At 32.8% G+C, this 13,490-nt stretch overlaps 1 protein-coding gene across 4 annotated transcripts in view; it reads right to left on the bottom strand.

Moving 5' to 3' along the window:
- The window catches only part of LOC140444918 (facilitated trehalose transporter Tret1-like), a 148,623-nt gene that overhangs the window by 14,170 nt on the left and 120,963 nt on the right, over nucleotides 1–13,490 (bottom strand). For 3 of the 4 annotated variants that reach the window (XM_072536614.1, XM_072536613.1, XM_072536615.1), the window contains one exon: nucleotides 6,845–6,980. In XM_072536614.1, the coding sequence (XP_072392715.1) occupies nucleotides 6,845–6,980 (136 nt within the window). Of the gene's footprint in view, nucleotides 1–6,844; nucleotides 6,981–9,418; nucleotides 9,482–13,490 lie in introns of those variants that run through there. The other variant, XM_072536612.1, reaches the window with a different exon arrangement.

The raw sequence follows: 13,490 nt of genomic DNA, 5'->3' as shown, positions 1-13,490 counted from the left end.
CAACTAAAACTAAATATATAGTATTCTGTGAAAACAAAGTCTTCTTCATCTAATTCTTCTTCTTCTTCCTCTTCTTCTTCTTCTTCTTCTACGCAATACTACTCTCTCAAAGTGAAGATGATTTACAACGTATGCTGCACCAATTTAATATATCCACTAGAAAATTTAACATCTTAATTTTCCCAAAAAAGACAAACTGCATGGTTATAACAGCAAAATTTATTAAGATGTAAATTGAAGCTTGAAGATTAGATAATAGAACAGGTGATGGAGTTTAAATATCTAGGAATCACATTATATAGCTACGGAAAGCTCAAAAATGAAGTGGAATATCAAACGAATAGAGCAAACAGTGCCGCAGGTTGCCCTGAAATGAAAAAATATGGAGAAAAAAAAATATCGGGAAAGAAATTAAAGGCAGAATTTATAAAACAGGCATTCGTAATCATCATTGATAATGACATACGAGGCAGAAACACGACCTGACACAGAGGGAACCAAAATGATAGAAACAGCAGAAATGAAAATACTTGAAAAAATTAATGGTAATACACTATGGGACAGAGCAAGAAGTACAGATATACGACGTAGATGCAAGGTGGAGAACATCAAGAACTGGGTAAGAGATAGAAGAGTAGAATGTAATGATCAAATACGCCGAATGACAACAAATAGAGTAGTAAAGACGGCAAGAGACGGTTCCCAATAGGAAGACGATCATTAGAAAGGCCACGAAAACGATGGAACGACAACTTACTGGAGGCACATTGAAAAACAGACAGAGTCATGTCTCCATAAAAAGAAGAAGAAGAGAAAAGTCAGTACACCAATTAATAACATTTATACAAGCAAACTCTACAACAATAAAATGTACTGAACTTTGATTTGGAAAGAACATATCAATAATCTAACTTGTAAATATTATGGAAGATTAAATTTACTAACAATTTTAGCACCCAAAACTTGGGGTTCAAACGGAAATACTCTGTTTAATGATATACAAAACTATTATAAAAACACAACTAGACAACGCGGCTATAGCTTATAATTCAGCATCGAGATCAGAACTTAAAAAATTCGACACTATTTACAACACAGCACACAGAATATGTTTGGAAGCTTTTTGTACAACACCGATTAAAATTTTAGTTTGCGAAGCTAATAAATTTTCGTTAAATGATAGCAGAGCTTATCTTAATCTAACTTATGCAACAAAATTAGGGATAATCAAAGAAATCCCGTCTTAACAAATACTTTTACTGATGAATTTTCAAACCTCACAGCAAAACCTTTCTATAAAAGACAAAAATACATAAAAAACTTGGGTGGGCCTATCAGAATCATGCTGGCCCTCGACTAAATGTACAGTTCGATTATTTATAATTATCTTTCTTTTTGACGTGACAACGTCTTAAATTAGGTTGTGGCTCGGAGTCATTTAAGAAAAAGTGTAACGCCCGCTCACGTCTGTTACAGTGAGTCACCGAACGAGAGAGAGGCCCGCCGGACCGGCAAATGCCTTGCGTCTCTCTCCCACTCAAACATGATCGGTCCGCTGCGCGCGGCACTAGAGAATTAGGCGCGTTGAATCGCTAAAGTTGAAAATCGTTGAAAGTATCGTCAGCTGTGTCTGTAGTGAAAATGTGGAGTGCTTACAGTGTCCTATTTTAGGGGGAACCACCAGTATCAGATATAATTTTAGGAAATTACCTAGGGACCTATATTCTTTTATAATATTGCTATGGATTTATCCATTTAATATTGAGCAATGATTGTAAACATTCTTTATAGTTTAAACTTCAATGAAAATTATTAACTGTGTCTAAAGACATATATGATATGAGGTATTTTACCCAAGAGTATTAAGTATAATGAATATACATAAAAACATAATTTTGTTTTCTTAGGATTTAACATTTTGTCAGCACATTATCTCAAATTCACACTTAAATCAATATGTTTTTACTATTAGGTCTGTTGAATGTTTGTTCTTTACACAAAATTTAGTCTATACTTCATATTTATTAAAGGCGGTAAAATATACATTACAATTCAGTTGTTTATAAACCACTTTCAAAGCATAAAGAACCTTTTAAGCTTTGTTTATATTATTTTGTGTATATTAATTGAGTTAATTGGAGTAGCCCACTTTGATACAAAAATACAGTCAATTTATGGATATTTCAAGGTGACAATCTAAAAAAAGCTGATTTCCTCCCATGCATTTTATTAGAAACACTTGAAATTTAAAAAAAAATTTAAAAATCGTAAGATGTAAGACCTTAATCGTGAGATCGTGAGATTTGTCTTCAATTCGTGAGTAGATTCGTCATTTACAACAACTACAACAATAAAGGTAAATAATTGTACACTAATATTTCATTATCGTAAACTATGATTGATTGATTAATTGTTAGATTGACACAAAAGTTGAGAAACTGAGTTTATAGCGGCAATTCCTTGTTCCTATTGTGCAATTTAATAATATTCATATCAATAAATATTCTACCGAGAAAAAGACGTTGTCACGTAAAATCTTCGCCCGTAAAACCGACTTTACAGGCAACCGATTTTTAGTACTGATTTCGGTGCTGAGTTATAAACTTATAAGCTATAGCCGCATTATCTAGTTGTGATCTTATAATAGTTCTGTATATTATTTAAATTAAAGAAGATTGCAAAAATCAGTTTATTTCAGCTAAATAAAGTTGGGGTAAGAATTTTTGTGTTGTATTTTTCCGAGAATGACTTATATTGTTAAACCGACTAGCCAACTATAATATTTATTCCATAATATATATCTCCACTTTATTTAGGTATAATATTTTCAGCAGTTATATATACCCTTCCAAATTTTTGGTACGGATATGGAAGTAAAAGGAATCTATTAAACTGGATTACTATGTCTGATTGATTTATCAACACCGAATGAAATTTTGTCCGGCCTTGAAGCTAACCATTATCCAACAGTATCAAATACTCGATTAAATTCTTAACTGTAGTTAATACCTACTTAATTAAAAGTTTAGAGAAGTGCATTAGAGAAGTGACTAAACTGCAAATAGGAAATCACAGATAAATTTTTAAACTAAAAGCAATAAATCATTTAAAAAAAATTATAATGGTGAAGATAGTATCTAATGAACCTTGTGGGATTTTTTATAATATACAATTAAATTTCGGGTTTATACGAACTCCCCATTTAGTCATAGTTTTACACTTTGTAAAAAACAATAATAGAGAGTTGGGAATAAACCACAATTTTTATTGAAAATACGTTATATCTGACGTTTTGAATTCCACACTGGAAATCGTTCTTAAAATAATATTTGTTTTTGATACCAAATATCTAATCTAAAGTGCAGGGAACGTATACCCCATATTATATACAATAGCACTAAAGGCCTTAGAGGCCTATGGCTTGAAAACTTTGTTCTTTGTACCTCTTGATTTTATCTATTTTTTTGGCCTTCCTTTTCTCTTTTTTGAAGCTGTAGTGTAGTTTAGTACCCTTTTTGGGGGCTCGTGTTCGGCATCCTTTCTAGGTGACCTCGCCATTTTAGTCTCTGTAGTTTTATGACTCCTATTATATTAGGTTGATTATATAATTCCTTTAACTCATCATTTGATCTTCTTATCCATAAACCATCCCTTATGATTCCTCCATATATCTTCCTCAGGATTTTCCTTTCCTATATCTCCAGTAAATTTTGTTCATTTTTTGTCATTGTCCATGTCTCACTGCAGTATATTACTATTGGTTGTATAGTTGTTTTGTATAACTGTATTTTTACCTTTCTTGATAAAAACTTGCTTTTCAACATTCCACTAAGAGCATATACACTTCTATTGCCTGCCATTATTCTAGCTTGTATTTCTTCGTTAATGTTAGGTTTACGTGATGGTATTGCACCTAGGTATGTAAATTTTTCTACTATTTCAAATTCGTATGATGATTCTTCTTCTACTTCTACTTTAAACTTTTGTCCAACCCTGAACTGATCATTTGTCCACTGCATACATTTTGTTTTAGTTTCATTTATGTAAAGTCCCATTTTCTTTACTGCTTTTACTATTCTCTGTATTATCTCCTGTAGCTCTTTTTTTCGTCTTGCCAGCAACACTATACCATCTGCAAATGCTACAACTTGGTGTTTTTTATAATATAGGAGTCTTTTGTATTGATTTTTGCTTCTCGCATTATTTTTTCAAGGCACAAATTGAAGAGTTATGATGACAAAGGATCGCTCTACCTTAATCCTTCGTTTACTACCAATTTGTCCGATGCATAATTGTTTACTATGACTCTATTTTCTGTATTCTCTAAAGTAAGATGTATCATGCTACGCAACTTTCTGTTAACTTCCAGTTCCTCAAGGGTCTCTTTTAATTCCTTTCTATTTATTCTATCGTATGCTTGCTGGAAGTCGATGAAGAGCGCTAGGGTTGGTAAGTTGTGTTCATAGCTTTCTGCTTGTAGTTCTCTGATAACAAATACTTGGTCCGTTGTGCTTCTCCCTCGTCTAAATCCGCACTAATATTCGCCTATTATATTTTCAACTTCTTTTTCTAGCTTTTTTTTTATGGATTTTAATAGGATTTTATATAGGTATTTAGTAACGCTACTCCTCTGTAATTACTGCATTTTGTTCTAGCAGTTTTCCACCATATTTCATCATCTCTGCTGTTATATTATCGGTTCCAGGGCATTTGTTGTTTTTCAGATTTTTTATGATTTCCTCGATGTGTGAATTGCTGGGTGAATTATCTTCTATGTCTTCTATGTGTTCGATTCTTGCTTCTGCTTCCATACATTCTCTTTGGTTTGACTTTTGGTATTATTGCCATTTGGTAATTTATCAAAATACTCTTTCCATCTTTTGACTATCTCTGCTTCACCGTTTATATTATTTCCTACTTTGTTTTTAACGAATATGGGTTTTTGTTGGAAACCTCTTTTTTCATTACTAGTACCTTGATAGGTTTTTTATTTCTTTATTTCTGTAATTCTCTTCTCTTCTATTTTTTAGATTATTTTCTATGTGTTTTCTCTTCTTTTCTCTCAGCACCCTCTTTACTTTTTGTCTTTGCTCCATATATCTATTTTTGTCATTGTTGTTTCTTTCGTGATCATTTCTATCCTTAATGATTTTTTTAGTTCTATTTCTTTTTGGCACTCTATGTCGAAACAGGCTTTCCTCTTTTTATTCTTTTGCTGTTTTGTTCATTACTTGCTTTATCTTTTCCCATTTGTTCTCAGTTTGCTCTTCTATTTGTATCTTTTTTAGTTCTGTTTTCATTGTTTCCTCATACATTTCTTGCTCTTTCTTTGTTGTCTGTTTTGCTAATCGAATTGGGTTATTTAAGTATACATTTCTTGTTTTTTTTTATTTTGTTTTTATTTTCTGGTATCAGTTGCTTAATTTTGATGCCCATCATGTAAACGTAAACCCCATACCGGTCTCTAACTATGCTTCAGAAACTATTTCCTCGTGGCAAATCTATAATGTAGCATTGTAAAAATATAGGAATGTCATTTTAGTTTCATAACTATGATAAAAGGTTGAATTATATTAATTTCTTTTTATTAGGAAAACAACAACAGTTGTTTTTTTTTATATAATTTTTTATAAAAATTATAATTTAACTAGCGGGAAGCTAATGGCAAGGACTTAATAAATCAAGAGATTTGATACGTTTATCTTCCGCGAAACTACCCCTAACTCACAAAGGGATCACGCTAAAGGAAATTAGGTCCAGACTCTAAAATGCAGGGTCCACCTTTGCGAAATAATTACTATTTTAATGGGCATAAGCCATAATTGAGGGTTAAAATACGTTTATTGACGTTTCAATTTCCACTTCGGAAATCGTTTTCAAAATACAAATATTAATAAATTAAACAAATTTTGTTTTTTTTTTGCTTGGTGAAGAATTCTTCTAATAATTTAATTTTATCTAACTCATTCATATTGATATTTCAGACATATATTATACATTTTAAAGTATACGATTTTAAAATGATATTGCCAATATAGCTGAGTTGCGTTTCTGAGACGACTTTATTGTAAGATAGTTTATTCAGTTACATGAAATTACCTTTAACTTGAGAATATCTGTCAGAAACAAAAATTGTAGCTGTTGAAATAAAAAATGATTATCCTTTATCGTTTATAAATAAGGAAATTTCAACAATCGACCGAATAGAACAAAACAACTTAGAACGAGATCCTACAGCATACACAAAGAATAGTACGAGGAAAATAACCATACCATACATAAAAGGATTATCAGAAAAACTTAAAAATATAGGAAATAAATTCAACATTTATAATGTTGAGTGAACTTTTTAAGAGTGAGGGTAAGTCAGTCAACTTCTATATGGTAATCACACAATACGAAGAAATGATTATCTGTAAGCTTCTGTAAGGAGTTGAAGATAAAGACCAAATAAGACCTCGGATGAAACGCTAAAGCAAGACATATCGATAACATGGATTGAAAGTATTATGAACTAAGATAAAATCTTATAAGAAATATAATTAGAAAAGATGTAGCCGCTAGATAAGCAAAAAGAAAGTGATGATGACGTAGAAAAGAATTCAGAAACGACAAGAATAGATAAAAAATGTTTAATTTATTAAAAATAAATTGATTATAAAAAATAATTTGGAAGGAAAATTGTCATTTCTAAATTTTTGGAGACAAAATGGATCGACAATTTTGAGATAACATTTATTAATAAGTAAAAGGTACATATATGAGTAATAAATAAAATTTTGATTAACTAAAGGACCAAATATTGTACCTGATGTTTGTTTATGTAGTAAATAATGAAACTTACCTATCCACGATGTTTCATCAGGACTCAAATCTTTGTACTTTTCAGAGTCTTTAAGCTGTGGTAGTAAAATTGCACTATACCCTTGGCAGATTCCTATTGATATCGAGGTTGAATGTGCACAAATTGCAGCCAGAGCCTGAAATTAAACATAATCATAAGATTATCAAGATTATCTACTTTCCAGTCTAAATTAATAATTCAAATAATTAGTTAACATCTATATCGCATGTCAGCCAAAACAAATATCGAATGAATGATGATTTATGATCATATGGTACTTGGATATAGGCTTAAAGTGTCTTTGCTAGTGAACATTTTCCCACAAGAAGAATGAGGCATGAAAATCGGTTCGTCTCATCTTTTGGCGTGGTAAATGCAGCAACAGCAACCCTGGTGTTTAGCCAGTAGCTGACCTGTAACGAAACTAATGCCCCTACGAGTTTGTCTTCAGATAAGTGTTGCATGCTGGCCACATCTCCATAGTATCTGTGGGACTACACGAACACGAACCTGTTATCCCTCTGAGAGCAAACATGTGAACCCAGCTAGAAATAATGTCCCAACTTCTTACGTTAGACAGGTCGTAGTCGAGGAGCCTATTGCTCTACCAGTCATTTCCAAAATGAGCACTTACTACAAGCGCACGTCCAGCTTGGGGTTAGACGTTTATGAGTTTGCAGTCCTCCACACATAGTTTTGTATTTGAAATGAAAGTAGAGAGAAAACACTTCATCCAGACTGTTGCTCATACCTGGTAGACAAAAGGGTATAAAATTAAAAAGCCTGAACCAGAAAGAACCTAACTCATACTGGCAAAAAATGGAAAATGTATATTGTACGGACATATACAGATACACAGTCAGTTTTTAGTGCTGTGACATAGGTCGATAACTCCATTATGATATAGAATATCCAAAAAATTTATTTAGAAAATATATAGGCAATGATACTCTTCATACTAGGAAAATATGTGGAAATCTACAGGATGATTAATAACTACATGGAATAGCAAACATACAATTTTTTAAATGGGACAAATTATATATTTATTCATATTTATATTCCTCTCATCAAATCAACACCATGTATATAAAGAAGTAATGCATAAACAATTATTTAATTTATGTAATAAGGTAAACAATATATTGTAGTTTTTAAATTAGGTTTAATTGAAATCATTGACTAAAATTTGTATACAGGGTGAACTACAAAACAAAATTACGATTTTCTTAATTTTTTTAAATGGACTCCCTATATTTTTTATAAATATTGTAATTATGATACTCTTTCATTGTTATATATCATTCCCTATAACTCAACTCATTATTTTCCGAGATATTTTTAGTTTTCTTCAAATTCTGGGAATATATTTGATTTTTAAAAGTAGAAATAAATACTGAGTATTCAGTGATAATATAACAAAACAACAGTAACTGTAACAGTTAGTGTGATATTAAGAAAATAAATCTAAAGTAAATGTTCAAAATGCCCAGCTTCAAAATCTATACAAGTTTGTAACCAATATTCCAATGACCGAGCCACATTTCTTAACATTTGTATGTTATTTTATTAAAAGCTTCTCTTATTCTATTTTTTATATTATCTGGCGTTTTTGGAGGATTCTGGGATACAAGGTGTTTTATATAGCTCCACATGAAAAAATTAATTTTGGAGAATTCCGGTGATCGCGGTGGCCAAACAGTTAGTCCTCCTTTGCCTATCCACCTCACAAAAAAGTTATTATTTAGATGATTGTGAATAGAAGCAGTGTAGTGAACTGGAGCACCGTCGTGTAAAAACCACATTCGTTGTCGAATATTAAGCGGTACATTTTGCAGTAGTATTGGCAAACGATTATTTAAAAAATCCAGATATATGGCACGATTCACACGACCGTCAAAAAAATGAGGGCCAATCACATAATCGCCAAGAATACCACCCCAAACATTTATAGACTACTTAGTTTGACTACAAGTGTTAACAAAATAGGGATTGCTTGATGCATAGTAATGAAAATGATGCCGATTCACCATTCCATTTTTGTGAAAGGTAGCCTGATCTCCAAAAAGCACACAATCGAAAAAAAAATCGGTCTCTTTGCACTTGCTGTTGAGACCATTGACAAAAAGCTAATCTGCGATGATAATAATCGACTTTTAATTCTTGATGTAACTGTGCAATAACATACTTCCTTATTGGACATACGCCAGTAAAGAACACCTACATACAATGGGACTGTTTCATAGAAACTTGCTGCAAACTCTGTAAATCTAAATTGATCTCATATTTTGAGCTTTTATCTGACTCAAGCATAAATTGGGTGATAATATTTATTTTAATAGTATAGTTTGTAAGATGTGTTAGGTTTTAGAACAAACAAAGTTTTAGTTTTTCGTAACGGTTTGTACTTACTTGGTTTTATCTAAGTTTATTTCATATTATATTAGTAATACAAACAAAACGTCAGTCAAAAATATCAAGAGTTTTGCTACAAAAGAGTAAGCTGCATATAAGCTGTGTGTCATTTATATTTATTTTACTAGAACTTGTTATTTAAAATTAAATTTTACTTACAGTATTGTAATTGTCATTACAATGCTTCGAAAACTTTAGAATCGTCATTGACATTTAAAATAGAAATACTGAGTTCAATAATATTTTGGTTCAAGTTTACAACACACAATCTTTCCAAGTTTTACGTCATTGCGATTTATTTTTATTTTAGAATATCTTCAATAGGAATGTGATAAAATCCATTAAGTGTATTAGTCGGTCTTATATTAATTCGTGTAATGTTTTTAAATATTATAGATTCGATTGTTAAATAAAATTACAGGAATCAACAGAGGGAATATACAGGGGAAAAGATATTTAATCCTAAAAAATATTTATTTGGAAAAAATTATATCCATTCACAGATCTTAAAGTTTGTCATACCAAACCTGCCATACCAAACTTTATTTTATTCAAGCTGTTGTCATCACGGAAATACTAAATTTATCAAGGTGTATTGTTCATTAGAAGAACAATGTAAATATAATATACTTATGTAGAATAGAAAAGGGTGACAAGTGAGTTCAGAGTAAAGATGATTTCGTCAAAAAGATAAAAACTGACGTTCAAAAAGGAAAGAGTGTAGCTGGGGAGTCTTGGAAAACGCCTGGAGCCTTTAAGTTTCTCTTGTCGGGTTAAATGAGATTACAGGATCATATGTTTTACGTTTTATTCAGTACTAACAACGTACCTATCAGGCAACTTTAGATAAGGTACGAAAAAGAGCTTGACTCCTCAATCCACTTGCAGACAGATTTGAAAAAATAAACAGACTCTCATAAATACTCATACAACCTATACTTGTCCCGTTATAGAGTATAAATCCAACATCTACTGCATCCTTAATAGCTCTTAGAAAATTAAAATTCTAAAAACTGAACGTAGAATCTTTCGTAGAGCAAACTACAAACCCTGGCGATTACTCTCCCTTGAAGTCCATAACATTTCCAAATAGGAAATTTACCCTTAGAGTCAGACACGGTCCACACCCCAATACACAAGAGGCCCTAAAAAGTTCCTGTTTTTATTACGGTTACCCACACCCTGAAAAACAAAAACTTTATTTTTCGTCAATTTTAATACAAACCTGCATAGACGTCCGAATAAGTACGCTGACATTCTTGAAGCTACACCGCTAGGTTTCCGGACCCTTATCTGAACAAATTACAACAAATTTTCCCAATCTCATTACACAATGATACCTGTTCGTCCACCCGAAAAAATAGCCGCAACTATTTTCTCAACTGATTTGGCGACAATAATTAAGACTATCTATTAAACTCGGATGAGGCCTGACCGTTAATTTAAATGGTCGACAACAGAATTTTAGTGCAATGCACTAGTTCTAGTGTTGGCAGAAGACGTACAAACGACTGAAGGAGCAATAGCAACCCCAAAGTGGTAGTCTTTGTCACTGTCTTGCCTGGTAGTTAATGTTGCTTCTTGGTGGCAGAGTTTGGACCTATTGGTCAGAGAAGAAGAGGAAGACCCAGAACAAGGTTCTTTGATAACACCGATGAAGACATGAGAAATATAGGAATACGTGCTTGGCGGAGAAAGGCGACGGGTAGGGACGACTGGATAGAAATTATTGAGAAGGCTAAGACCCACACTGGGCTGTAAAGCCAGAATGATGATACACTAGTTTTGAATTTGACAAAAGACGTAAAAATGGCTGCAAGAACAAAAGTAACTAGAGACATAGTTTATGTCACTTTCAGACCTTCAGACACTCGATGGGCTCCAAACTGCTTCGCTATTACACGTACAACTACCCCAGTGGCAACTATTTAATTTTATTCAACCAATTAAAAAACTGCTGAAGAGTTCGTACAAAAATAAACATACTACTTTGTTAAGCAAACAAATGATCTTCAGATAGAAGTAAGAATTATAAAGAAATGCGTGAAAGCTAAGAACATTAAATTAAAAGATCATCATTATCATCATCACCCAGCACTTTGCGTTTACTGCTCTGCATAAACCTCCCTCATTTTTGTCCATTGTACTCTATCTTGAGCACTTTTCATCCAATTTCTTGACTTTTTCTTGATATCGCCAGTCCAACGAGTAGGGGATCGTCCTCTACTTCTTTTGTCTAACCTCGGACTTTACTCAAGCAATCTCTTTATCCACCTTTCATCACTGATTGTGGCAATTCGGGAAATTACATCGGTAGCTACTGTTCGTCGGCTTAAGTCTTCATTTATAACTCAATCACGAAGCGATATACTCAGCATTGACGTTTACATTTTTCTCTGAGCGATTTGCAGAGTTTTAGAAGTTGTAGCTGTCAATGTCAAAGTTTCGGCAACATAGGTCCTCACAGGCAATACACATTGGTCAAATGTTCTACGTTTTAAAGAAATTGGTATATCGCTTTTAAAGATGTCTTTGAGTTTTCCATAGGCGGTCTATGCTCTTCGTAGTTCGTATGTTTGGTTGTCTTTTGTGATCTTTATTTCGTGTCCAAGGTATATGTATTTTTCCACCAGCTCTACTTCGTTTCCTCCAATATTGATATTACTGGTAGTTACTAGGTTTGTCAGGAATTTTGTTTTGGAGATGTTTATTTTAAGACCCACACTGGCACACACTAACTGAAGCTTATGTAGCATTGTACATATATCCTTGAGATTGTCCGAGAACAGAACTATATGGTCTGTGAATTTCAAATTAGTTAATCTTCTACCGTCAATGTTCAGGCTTTTCTCTTCCCAGTTAAGTTTTTTACAAGCATATTCTAGTACTGCGGTAAACAGGGATATGATCCGTGTTTTTATGTAGTTTCACCGACATAGTTGCTTTCTTGTATGTATTGTAAATTAACCTTGTATAATCGTGTATAACCTTATATATCAGTAGTCAATGCGGCATGCTTGTAGTGTTTCCAGGATTTTGCCAAATTCTATCGTATCAAAGGCTTTATGAAAATCTACAGAAGCCAGAACGAGTGGTCGATTGTATTCGATAGTCCTTTTCTATTACCGTTTCAATGCTCTGTAGGTGATCATTTGTTCCAAATCCGGTAGGAAATCCTGCTTGCTCTTTTTTACTATTCTTGTAAGGAGTTTGTATAGGTGACTAAGAAGACTTATAGATCTCTAGTTTTCTAATTCATGGGGATCTCCTTTTTTGTACAATAGAATTACCTCAGCATTGTGCCATTTTTGGTGACTCTGATTTTGATTGCATTAGTAACTACACAATCTTCGCCTGGAGATTTGTTATTCCTAGCTTTTCTTAGGGCTAGTTTTATTTTATCTATTTTGATTCCCGGTAGTAGTTCTAATCCTTGGTTGACAATGTCCATTTGTTAATATTTCTGGTATTTGATCTTCTCTGCGATTTGCTTTGTGTTGGCTTGTGTACAGCAGTTATTGCTTGTGTACAGCTATTTACACATTAAAAGATCATCACATTGTTATTCAAGAAAAAATTGTCAAAAAATCGTCTTTCATCCGTTGTTATAATTATCTATGAATTTGAGAGATCAAGATCATCTATATTCTACAAAAAACAAACGCTATTAATTTAGCTATCCTAAACTATATACACATTCATGAATACTACATGCTTTCTATGGACTTAGACACACAATATTGAATATAGAAGAGGGCGGACCAAAAAGGCATCGAAATTCCTAGCTTTAGAATATACGACCGTGGAGCCACAAATATCATTAGAGTTCTTTAGGTTATCGATATACAAGATAAAATGGCCTAATGTAGTTGGGAACTTTCTAATGGGTACAATAATTCTAACCTTCGCCACCCGAAAGATAAAAAACCGTTGACAAATGACAGGTCATGAAATTTGAAAATCCAGAAACAAAAAAAAATCAGTAAGATACATGCATAAGTTCTTACTACATCATAAAAGTTGTTAATTATAATAAAAGCATAACCTCACGGATATTTTCAAGATAGTACTTTCTCTTTCATTATCACGGCGGCAACCACAGCGAGAAATAATAATCGCGTCGCCGTCAATCGCGAAGGCTAAATGCAGTGAAACAGTCGTGTCTGTTGTCTACGATGCGTGATGTACGCCGAGTGGGCCTTGATCTTGACCCAGCCAACTCAATGGATAC

The sequence above is a fragment of the Diabrotica undecimpunctata genome, chromosome 7 (genome assembly GCF_040954645.1).
Source record: "Diabrotica undecimpunctata isolate CICGRU chromosome 7, icDiaUnde3, whole genome shotgun sequence".
NCBI classification, from domain to species: domain Eukaryota; kingdom Metazoa; phylum Arthropoda; class Insecta; order Coleoptera; family Chrysomelidae; genus Diabrotica; species Diabrotica undecimpunctata.
This window is presented reverse-complemented; position numbering and strand designations above follow the sequence as displayed.